This window comes from Lissotriton vulgaris, chromosome 9 (genome assembly GCF_964263255.1).
Source record: "Lissotriton vulgaris chromosome 9, aLisVul1.2, whole genome shotgun sequence".
NCBI lineage: Eukaryota > Metazoa > Chordata > Amphibia > Caudata > Salamandridae > Lissotriton > Lissotriton vulgaris.
In genome coordinates, this window is record NC_141697.1 from 930,358,475 (window position 1) to 930,370,998 (window position 12,524).

The following is a 12,524-nucleotide window of genomic DNA, read 5'->3' on the forward strand; positions in this document are numbered from 1 at the left end:
TATAAACGAAAGCACATTTATGCCGCATTCCATTATCTTAAAGCTGCTCATTAGTTTGTAACATGACAAAATCGCAAAATTAGTTAATTATGATTGCAACATAAGCAAAATTAGTTAACCGCGTGTATTCGTGTAGGTGCATTTCTTATTCTATGTTGGTTAATCACGCATAGCATTCCATTAGTACAAATTATAGTTATTGAAGTATGACTTCGCAAGGCGTACACTAAATTTTGCCATTCCACCTCTCTCCATCAAGTGCATAGCCTTTTCCCTCATATGGGGCTTATTAACCAGGGCGTAGAGTTTCAGGTAGACCTGTGTTCATTGATTTTCTTGGAGGGTTTCTTTAAAACCCATTTCTGGTATTATTAAACCATTTGATATTTCTTCTTTATGTTTTGAAGAATTTTTTATTTTTATTTTAAATCTTTTTATTAACAGCTTAGAACCAGAGGTGGTCAACACAGTCGTACAACATTATTATGAAAGCGCACCATAAAGAACACAGAGTCTATAGTTCACAGTCGATATTAGAGTGATTACATCAGCGTGAAGTAAAGCAGCTTACATTTCCGCCTCCTCGTATGTATGTAAGGGTTGAGCGGCTACACATATATTGCCTCTGTACTCATTCCAATTTGACCACAACGCCCCCCATTTCTTGGGGCACCCTCGTGCCATGTATACTGTCTTTTCCTGGAGCATGCACCAGTCCATGTCCTTCTTCCAGGAGCTGATCTTTGGAGGCGCGATTGCCCCCCACAGTCTAGCAATGTTCCGCTTCGCCACTGCTTGTCCTAGCGTGACCCATAGCCTCCCCTTTACTGGTAGGTCCATGGGCTCCCAAATGTTTAAAAGGCACCTCTTAGCCTCCAGTCACAGCTCCACCCCATACCTCTTACATACAGTGAATCACACGTTTCCAATAGACCTGTAACACTGGGCACTCCCACAATATGTGGATGAAGGTTCCTACCTCCCCACAACCCCTCCTACAGAGACCCTCTTCACTGCATCCCATCAACTTCCATCTAGTACCAGAAATATATACCCGGTGTAGTATTTTGAGCTGGATGAGTCTCAGCCTGGACGATATGGCCACTTCCTTAGGGGAAGCAAGCGCACTTCTCCACTCTTAGTCATCTAGCACTAGTCCGTCAGCCTCCCACTTCCATTTGAGAGCCAACAACGGGTCCAGGGAGTTGTTTATTAGTTTTTTGTATGTGAGGGAAATCGCATGTTCTGGAAGGTGTCCATCTAGTAACCTATCCTCCAGGGGAGGCCTGGGGGGGGCGTTGTTCCTGGTGGAATGTTCTTCTGAAGGGAGTGCCTGACCTGCAGGTATCGGAAATATTCAGTTTGTACGAGTTCGTACGTCTTTTGGAGTAAGGCAAAGGACTTGACCCCGTCTGAACCCCACAGGTCTCTAACTTGGGAAATGCCAATTAGATCACAGTTTCGGAACCCCTTTGTGCGGCCCAGATTGCCAAGTCGCTCAGAGACCCATAATGGAGTGACCAGTGTAAGAGTATTTGACCAACCCAGTGTGCGCTGAACAATGTGCCATATCTGAACTGAGTGCTGTGTTGGCCAGTAAGCGAGTACCTTGCGGGTTTTGAGTAAAGCGGCGCCTCAAAGTTCCCGCCGGGAAGGATCCACCGGTCCATTCTGTATCCCGGGTCGTTGCTGTCGCAATACGTGCTCTGGTTGATAGCTGAGAGGTGTGCGGCCCAGTAGTACTTGCGGATGTCCGGGAGTGCAACACCCCCGTCAAACCATCCCAGTGTTAATTTCTGTAAGGATATTCTGGGAGTGCCGGACCAAAGGGGATCTCTTTGTGCGGCTTCGACAGCCGTAAAGTTAGACTGCGGGACCAGGTCGGGGTAGTTTTGTAGGGCATAGAGGAATCTTGGCAGCGCCATCATTTTAAAAAGAGCCGCTCGGCCCAGCAGGGACAGCGGGAGTTTCTGCCATGTTGCGGAGTCTCGTTTAAGCAGCTGTAGGGGCGGCAGAAGATTTCTCTCGTACATGATGGCTTTGTCTTTAGAGATAAAAATTCCCAGATATTTAAATCCGTCCGTGACCACCTTAATTGAGCAGTCTCTAGGAACTACCGGGGGATACCCATGGAGGACATAGAGGAGGGATTTACTCCAGTTAATACTGTAACCTGAGTTCTTACCAAAGTTAGTGAAGCTGTCCAGGGCCTCCACAAGGGACCTCCGAGGTCGTGAGAGGTAAAGGAGGATGTCGTCCGCGTAGAGCGAGATCCTGTCCTCCCAACCGTCAGCCCACCGAAGCCCCTTTAGAGACACGTCCTGTCTGATCCAGGCGGCTCGCGGCTCAAGAGAAAGGGCAAACAGCAGTGGCGAGAGGGGACATCCCTGCCGCGTCCCTTTTCCCAGGGCGAAGGCCTCCGAGGTTTTATTGTTGACGGTGACCTGGGCCAGGGGCACTGCGTAGAGGAGACGCACCCATCCGATAACACTAGGGCTAAAGCCCAGTTTCTGAAGCACTGCCATCATAAAAGGCCATTCCAGCGTGTCGAATGTCATTGTGGTGTCAAGTGACACCACGACCGCGTCCTCCTGGATAGTGTGACATCGCCCCATCACTCCATTAAGGCGACGGAGGTTGAGGGTGGTGTTCCGGTAGGGCATGAAGCCCGATTGGTCCGGGTGGACCAGTGTATTTAGGACTGTCTGGAACCTGTTGGCAAGGACCTTGGCCAGTTTTTTGGGCTCTGCATTTTGTAAAGATATGGGCCTGTAGGAGGCACAGGAATCGCTTGGTTTCCCTTCTTTAGGGATGGCCACAATAGTGGCTAAGCGTTGATCACACGGTAACACCCCCCTCACCTTTCTTTCCTCAAACATACGCTTGAGGTAGGGTCTAATGCCATCGGGCTTGAGCTTGTACAGCTCGATCGAAAGGCCATTGGGCCCTAGAGCTTTACCTGGGCGAAGATCCCTAATAGTCCGCCCCAGCTCTTCTGTGGTGAGTGGCGCCTCCAAGGTGTTTCGCTCGGCTGAAGAGAGAGCCGGCATCCTAATGTCAGCCAGTAAGGCCACAGAATCCTCCTGAGGGCGGTCAGACCCTCTGCTATACACCCTCTGGAAGTGTTGTGCAAATTCGGTGACTATTTCGCGGGGTTCAGTGATGATGGCTCCCGAGTTAGTCTTAAGTTCAGCCACTATTTTATGCGCCTGCTGTTTTTTATCGAGCCAGGCAATGAGCTCACCCGCCTTATCGCCTTGGTCGTATATTCTGCCCTCCCTATCTCTGGCCAAAGTCTTGGGATCGTCAGTGGCCAGGGCCCTGTATTCCGCTGTCCTGAGCTGCATCCGGTGGGGAGTCCCTGGGTCTCGACAGTATGCCCTGCCTTTTCCAACTCAATAAGGTCAGTGTCAATTGCCACCATCTGTGCCTCCCTTTCCTTGTGCCGGCCGGCGATTGCCGACAGGGCCTCCCCTCTGAGGACGGTCTTGAATGCCTCCCACAAGACCACCGAGGATTCCACCGAGCTGTCATTACTTTCAAAATATCGGTCTATCGAGAGAGTTAGCGTCTTTCTCAGGTCTTCATTACGAAGATACCAGGCGTTAATAGACGCAATACACCCTTCACGCCTGTTCCCAATCGTGAGATGGGCCAACAGCAGGGAGTGATCCGAGATACCCCTTGCTAAGTGCGTGACTTCCTGGAGTGGGATGCCCTGGTGCATAGGAGTCAGAATGTAGTCTAATCGGGAAAAAGAGCAGTGCAGGCCTGAAAAGGTGTACTGTTTGTCCGTCGGGGGTTTTACACGCCAGATATCAGCCAGTCCGAATGCCTCCATGAAGTCAGCGAGCCATTGGTGCCCCAACAGCATGTCTCTGGGTCGGTGTCTGTCCAGTTCTCCTTATACTACTGCGCTAAAGTCGCCCCCCACTAGGAGCTGACCTTCCAGGAAGGAAAGGAAAAGCCTGCCCAGGTCATGGAAGGATTGAGTTTGGAGACCCGGCGGGATATATGTCGAAACAAGGTTCAGCCTACTCCCCTTTCATTTCCCCGATAAAGCAGCGAAGCGACCCTGAGGATCAGTTTCAGTGCGGTCGATGAGGCGAGGGAAATTACGACGGAGAAGGATTCCCACCCCCCGGGACCCAGAGGTGAAGCCGGAGTGAACCGCCAATGATTACCCCCATCTGCTCAGTGCATGGCACGTGTTTCCCAACAAATGGGTCTCTTACAACAGTACAAACTGCAATACAATTGTTAGTTTTAGCTTGTCCCCCAACCCGTTAACATTCCAGCTCAGTACCTTGAGGCTTTTGTCCCACCTCTTGGCCATAACCACTCCTAAGTGAGGATCTGGACCGCCATGAACGCTGGCTCTGGGCATCCACCTCCGACCCGCCAGCCGCGGATCCCGGCGAGGTGACCCGACTCTCCCTCCAGGTGCCGTTGTCCTGTTGTGCTTGCTCGTGTGGCGATTTTCTGTCCAGCCAGTTCTGGACATTTGCTGGCGAGGTGAAAAACAGGGATTTGCCTCCCACAATGACTTTCAGTTTAGCCGGGAAGAACATTGTGTACTTGATTCCTCGTTCACCGAGCACCGCCTTCACGCCCACGAAAGAGCGCCTTTTAGCTGGACTTGTAGTGTGAAGTCTGGGAAGAAACGGATCGTGGCTCCTTCGTATTGTAGGTCGCCTTTCTGCCTTGCCGCCTGGAGGATGGCGTCACGGTCCCTATAGTTTAAGATTTTAGCAATTATGGTCCTGGGCGATGCCCCCGGCTTAGGTTTAGGGACCGGCGCGCGATGAGCTTGCTCAACTGTGAAAATGTTTGACAGGCGTGTTTTGAAGATTTTTGATCTTTTTTGGCACACTGTTTCGACAGCCAGTTTCTGTAGTGGCTCCGCGTTCAGGCCATTTGTTTTGTATTAAAAATGATTTTATTTCTGAACCAAGTAATACTCAGTGGCAAGTAAGTAAGGGAAACATCATTTACTACGAAGGAAATAGCACGCATAACGTTTACCACGCGTCACTCACCACGCAAAGGTCTTTCCCACGCGTATGCCTTCAACGACCGTCTTTACCACGCGAGTGGTATTCCTTCCTGTCGTTCTGCCAGTACGATCTGCGTGGGCTTGGGGGGGAATTTAGGGGCTAGGGAGGTTGGGGGGGGGGGGTCTCCCCCCCCCCGAAAAAAAAAAACAAGCCGATATTAATAAATAAATAAGAAGAAAACTTAAAAAAAACGCTCTACAATGCCTCAAAACGAACAAGGAAAGAACACGTTATAATAGAAGTCCTTTATCAGTTTTGATAGACGTGTTTTGACGCTTGTTTCCGTGGTCGGTGGAAGAAAGGGCAGATGGTGAAAGACGTACAGGGGTAAGATAAGAATCAAAACTTTGAAAAATATGGTATTATTTAAGCGCATTATGAAAAAAAGAAAAAGAAAATGTAAGGGAATCTGTTGTTTTTAATTGTTTAAAACATCGATCTTTTCCTTCGTACTGCATGTAGCCTATCAGTATCTTTATGTAAATTTAAAGGGGACGTGAGATGTTTAATAACGTTATTATTGCGGAGTAAAAACATGCGTTGTCAATTGCTGCGTGGTAAAGACAAATGCGAACTAAAATTCGTGTGGTAATGCCATGCGTGGAACTTGTAATCGTGGAATAAACATATATTCGTAAGTAACAGCTTTCAAAGCAGTAATACTTTCAAAAATGCAGTAGCAGTTAGCAATGTGAAAGATCAGACCATTGTATGCAATGGATAAAATACAATGCAATCCTGCTGGAGGAAGGAAAACAGTGCATTAGCAGGTAAGTACTCTACTTACAATACCAGTCTTTGGTGGTTTGGACCAACACCTGGCAATGTTACGTTTAATGGTGGTTCTGCACCACCAGCCGCACTGGGGCGGCCTGGTGCAGAGGTCACTGTAACCAATGTAAATCAGTGGAGGCTGGAGGCACTTCGAAGAGGCACGGGGTGCAGGTAAGTACCTGCAGTTTCAAGGCACAGGTCCTGGGGGTTTGAGGTCAGCACGGGGGGGGGGGCACACGGCAGCACCAAAGCTACACCACCAGCGGCACAGGGGCGGCCCCGTGCAGGGTGCAAAATCTGTATCGGGGATCCAATGCGTATCAATGGGGAAGCTCGGTCACACAAAAAGGGTGCCGACTCATACCAGCAGGCTGGCGGAAGGTAACCACCGGCTGGGCTGGTAAGCTGGAGGGCTGGGGGAGGTAGATGCACCATCAGTTGGGCTCCCCAAGGATGGAGGGCCGAGGATTCAGGGGCACCTTTTGGTGCCAGATCTTCTTGGTTGGAGCTGGTTGCGGTCAGAGGGACCCTTCGTGTAGACGCTGCAGGCAACTTCGTGGGGTCCTGTAGAGGTCAGCCACCGATTGAGATGAGATCAGCATCTCTGGGGAGATTGCACATGACAGGTGAGCCACTCACAAAAATAATACACTATGGGGATGTTCTTCAATATATTTATTGAACCAAAGTTGTTCTTGTATATAATACATGTGCTGTAATAATCAGTAGACGGAAGCATATGAAAGTGATTACAAGCATCAAAATATTTAATAGCAGGTATAGTTCTATCATGGTGCTAAGAATACTGTATATATGCCAGCATATAAAACAAGCTGCTAATCGGGCGTACTCCTACTATGCAATCGCTACTCTATCTGCGTCTTGAGTATATGTAGGCGTGTATATCTAGAGCCAAGAATTCCCCTAAGGGAAGATCTAACCCCATTGCCTGACGGAACAGAATGTAGGACTCCGTCTTCGTCACAAACTGGACACCCCTCACGGAGCTGTTAGGCAGCTACTTGGTGAAGCCTCAGTATGCAGGGACCTCTTCATGTCAGCTGTAGTGTCTCCTCTCTCTAAACCCCGGAGTTGCTTATTTATAATAAAAAGCATCCTTGCGATGTATTTGCAGATTACCATTTTTTTGGGAAATTAGAAAGCCCTGTCGCCCCATGGATGATAGAATAACATTTGCAAAACGTGAGCAAAAGGCCTTGTACTCCGTTTTCATGATCATCATGATAATGTTACATGAAGCCAGATGTGTAAGCAAAAAAGTTTCAGAGAATCTACTCCAACATGGTCACAAATGCAGATATGTGCAAAAGGTCACATTAAAATGTTATTGTCCAGAAAGAGGACAATGTAAGAAAATTTGCAGAGTTGCTACATGTGTCTAACCTGGCCAATAACAGTTCTTCTCGCCAAGTGGACCCATTTTCTACATCTTTGACAGAGGTGTTCCTGTTTGCATTATCTTTATCTCATCAAGGCCTTTCCTTTGGCACCATTAAGGGTTACCTTTCAGCTATTTCAGCTTTTCTATGGCTGCCGGATCAACCATCTTTCTTCAAGTCACTAGTTGTGACTCGTTTTTTTCAACGGTTTGCAGAATTTGCTCCCTCCTACCCCTTTTATGATTCTCCAATGGGATCTTAGTTTAGTTCTGACATACCTCGTGTTTGCCCTTTGACCTCTTACACAGCTGCCCTCTGCTGACAATCAAGACCCTTTTCCTAGTAGCCATTACATCGACCAGGAGATCAGCGAGCCTCAAGGTCTTTCGGTCACCCTTCATACACCATTTTCCCTGGACAAACTGGTTCTTCAGCAAACTGGGTCTTCAGCCATGGAGCTCTTTTCTGCCAAAGGTGTTTATTCCCTTTCATGTCAGCCGCACCATTACACTGCCTACATTTTTCGCCCCATCTCATCCTTCTCAGTAAATGGAGAGAATCCATTGTTGTGATGCAAAAAGAGGCCTCTTTTTACATCGATCGTACCAGAAAACACCGGGTAGACCATCCGCTAATCAGTGGGTTCACAGGAACAAAAAAAGGCAAGGCGGTGCAGAAACAGACCATTTTTGAAAGGATTTTACTCTGCATCAAAAAGTGCTAGGCACTTGTTAAGAAGCAGCCTACTGAGGGCTTTTAGGCCCATTCCACCAGGGCCCATTCCGGTACTACTGCATTAGCACATGGTGTACCTGACCTGGATATTATCCAAGCTGCCATGTGAGTGTCAATCCACACGTTCGCAAACCTCTACTGCTTGGACTATCCAGTCCGTTCAGATGGGCATTTTGTCCATTCGATCCTCTAGAAGTTTTTGATTTGAGCCAGTTCGTTGACCCAACTCCATGGAGGTATTGCTTGGGTATCTATTCTAGGGAGAAGAACCTGCGGTTAGAAATCTCTATCAGAATAACAATGGATTACTTTCAGTAATAGGTTTTCTGCTATAGAGACTATCTAACCGCAAATTCCTCACCGACCCGCCCATCCTCCCTGTTCTTCAAACTGGGCTCTTCACCTAAAAGATCCTATTTAGTACTGCACACTGGTTAAAACTTGTTTTTTATGTGGCTCCACATTTTTGGGCGCAGAAATAGTAACAAAAGAAACGGATGTCAGCGAATCAGGGTGTAGTATATGTGAGCACAGAGATGTCACTTCGGATGCAGAGCTGACTTTACACCACCTATCTGCATGCAGGGGTACTGTTCAAGATTTTCCGGCTCTAGTCTGATGCCTGAGGAATATTCTAAGGTGAGGAATCTGAGGTTAGATAGACTCTCTACCAGAAACTGTTACCAAATGTATCTAACTTGTTCTTTAACTCTATATCAGGGTTGCAAGGCCCACAACTACTACTTGTGTTCAGCAACATACAGCTTAGCTTCCCTGTCCCAGATCGCCTTCAGGTTCGTGACGGCACACTCCTCGCATGGCACACTCCTCGCATGACGTGGGGTCTTGCCCTGAGCCAACACTCCAAAGACATCTCGTGCAGGTCCGAGACCGACATCGGTCTTGTGTGGTCGAGACACGACTTGAAACCTGTAGATTTAGTAGGGGATATTACTCCCTTGCCACACGGATTCCTTTGGGAGTCATTGGAAGGCCAATGAAGCAGGGAGCTGAGCTCCGGATCCGTATTTGAGTGCATGGAAGGAAAGCAACGGAAGTCACCACGCTGGGATGGCACTTCTGTGCTCCTCTGCTCCGTCAATTAAAGGGCGGCACAGAGTCATTGCAGAGCTGTACGGTGCCACCGAACAGCACACAGGAACTCTACAAAAACAAAATATCCGCAACCAGTTTGTTGTCTGGAAAACATTCTAAGGTGAAGGTTCTGGGGATCGACGTATCCATCCGAAACGCCGTTTAGCTGTTTCACTGTGCCTCTATGCCATTCGCTGTATTTATTAGTTCTGAAGGTGGATAACGTGTATGCCCTTACAGTTCTTACTGCTTGGTTAATTACTGCATTACTCTACTTTTTTGGAGAACAAGGCTGCATGACTAGAGGAAATGTGCTTTTATGTTTGTTTCACCTCCCACCCGCACCCACAAGTCATTAATATTTCGCCATGACAAATCTGTTTTTCTAGATGACATGCTATGCATTCCACATGATAATGGTTCATTGAATGTTCTTATTAATGTGCATTTTCATTGCAAGATGGCATGGTTTTTAGGAGCAAATTTTTATTAATAATGTAGGATACCCACAATGCAGGAAACTTTCCTTACAAAAGTCACAATAAAATGTTTACGTAGAAATCTATAAAATCCCTTTAAGGCAGCTAACGAAAATAAGGTAGATTATATATATGATTAAGACCAAATGTATACAGTTTTTTTATATCCTTGTGTGCATAAATGTATTTATGCATTGTGCATCACCAGTTCAACTAGCTCTAACATGACTAAAAGAACGTTGTATTCTGGGATGTAGCCATGTTTTTTATTTGACCAATACAAGTAAAGACTTAACATTTCAGCATACAAAGATTTTGAGAAGACCTTATAAATGGGCGAAGGTGCCACAAATGACATGTTTCTTCTCATCTAAGTGTATGTAGCTAACTTCATGATTGTGTGCGTGTGTATTTGTGTTGGTTTGAATCGACATGGTAGCCAAGAGCTTTACACTGGGTACTACTTTGATAGTAAGTGTGCCTCTGTGCATACACTGCATAAAACTAAACCTATTGGTTTTGTCATCTCCATCCTAACTGCCCTACCCTCTTTTGTGTTTTTTCTGTTGACGTTTAACAGTTTACTTAATTCCACCATCTTGCCTTTTCTGCTATTTTCACTTTTAGCAGAACGAAGCCACCTTTCTACCCTTTACCTAACTCCATTTTGGTTGAAAAATGCAGTTTACTCTTTTTCATTGAAATGGACATCATTTTGCCGTAAAAAAACATTGTTCATATTTTGTTACTAATATGGCCAATTATCAAGGAACGCCTCGTGACTTGCAACTAAATGTATAGCGTTTGTTTGCTCCTCACTGCAACGTATTTATAAAATTAAGCTATAAGCAGTCACCACATCTAGAGGCAGGGTTTCTATGCTACAGATTTACCCTTAAAATGCGACTTTTTTCATTTATGAAAAATGAACCACCTTGTAATTGTGGTTTTATTAACTATTTTTGTAATCGTTGTTCATTTCAGGTACTGTCCTAACTGCAAGAAGCATCAACAAGCCACCAAGAAGTTTGACCTGTGGTCCTTACCAGAAATTTTAGTGGTGCATTTGAAACGATTTTCATACAATCGATATTGGAGGGATAAAATTGACTCTGTGGTGCATTTTCCAATCAGGTACAGCTTTCATATTAACTATCTTCCACTATCAGGAGACTTTTTGTTCACATAATTATATTGATAGTTCATTTAAATGCCAGTCTTTTTAAATACATAGTTTGTTCACACATTATCATTTCTCCCTATTTCCAAAAAATCCCAAAATTAAAAACCCTTTGTCCGGGTTAAGAGTTCAGTCCCTAGAAGCATCAATAAGTGTTACCATAGCATCAACATGTTTGTTTTTACATCCACAATAACATTTTCAATTTTTAGTGTAACTTAGACACTAATTTATCAATTCTGATATACAGTTTTATTACCCCCATGAATGTAATTGGCAACTTTGCTGCAAACAGCAAATATGTTATCATCGTTTGCTTCTTTTGGGGGTATTTCTATTCAATATTACTCATGCCTGGGCACTGTCAAGATTGTGTAAAAGGGTTGTTGTATGAATTGGTTGCAAGCAGTTTATTTTTAGCCTTCTGATCTTTAAGAAAACATTTCTCAGTATGACTCAGTTCCACCATATGCGATAAGTGAATGCTTTTTTGAAGATTTCTGCCCCTCAGTAATGAATGAATGAATATATATATCTGAAAGAGTCAAGTTAGTGATAGATTCCTTACCCTAGAACAGAGGTCTTCAAACTTTGTGATGCCGAGAACCCCTTGTAAAACCTTTTTAGGCGTAAGGACCCCCTTCCAACAAAAGTTTCTAGAAACTGGTACTCCTCATCATCAACTTTTGACAACCATAAATGTGCCTGTTAGACCTCATCACATCCGTCCATTATTCATCCACCCACACTTTCACACATCCATCCATTCACCCTTCCATCCTTCCATCCATACATCCATCCTTCATCCATCCACCCTTTCATCCTTCCATCCATACATCCATCCTTTACCCATCCACCCTTCCATCCATCCACCCATCATTTATCCAGCCACCTTTTCACACATCCATCCATCATTCATCCATGCAACCTTTTATCCATCCATACATCCATCCACCCTTTCATCCTCCCATCCATCCATACATCCATCCTTCATCATCCACCCTTTCATCCATACATCCATCCACCCATCCACCCACCCTTTCATCCATCCATCCACCCACCCATCATTCATCCCCCCACCTTTTCACACATCCACCCATGCATCATTCATCCATGCAACCTTTTATACATCCATCCATCCACCCTTTCATCCATCCATCCTTCATCCGTCCACCCTTTCATCCTTCCATCCATACATCTATCCTTCATCCATCCACCTTTTCATCCTTCCATCCATACATCCATCATTCATCCATCCACCCTTTCATCCATCCATTCATCCACCCATCTTTTTACACATCCATCCAGCCATCATTCATCCATGCAACCTTCCTTCATCCATCCACCCTTTCATCCTTACATCCTTACATCTATCCTTCATCCATCTATCCATCTCCCATCCACCCTTTCATCCTTCCTTCCATCCATACATCCATCCTTCATCCATCCACCCTTTCATCCATCCATTCACCCATCATTCATCCACCCATCTTTTCACACATCCATCCATCCATTATTCATCCATGCAACCTTTTATCCATCCATACACCCTTTATCCATCTACCCTTCCATCCACCCTTCCATCCATCCACCCTTCCATCCATCCACCCTTCCATCCATCCACCCTTCCATCCATCCACCCTTCCATCCATCCACTCTTTCATCCATCCACTCTTTCATCCATCCACTCTTTCATCCATCCACTCTTTCATCCATCCATCCACCGTTTCATCCACCCACCTTTTCACACATCCACCAATCCTTCATCCTTACATCCATCCATCCACCCATCATTCATCCACCT

The 12,524-nt window shown here is 45.9% G+C and overlaps 1 protein-coding gene across 1 annotated transcript in view; it reads left to right on the forward strand.

Moving 5' to 3' along the window:
• Positions 1 to 12,524, forward strand: part of USP4 (ubiquitin specific peptidase 4) — an 824,148-nt gene that overhangs the window by 739,638 nt on the left and 71,986 nt on the right. The window contains exon 19 of the mRNA XM_086938769.1: positions 10,525 to 10,674. Within this exon, the coding sequence (XP_086794895.1) occupies positions 10,525 to 10,674 (150 nt within the window). The remainder of the gene's footprint in view (positions 1 to 10,524; positions 10,675 to 12,524) is intronic.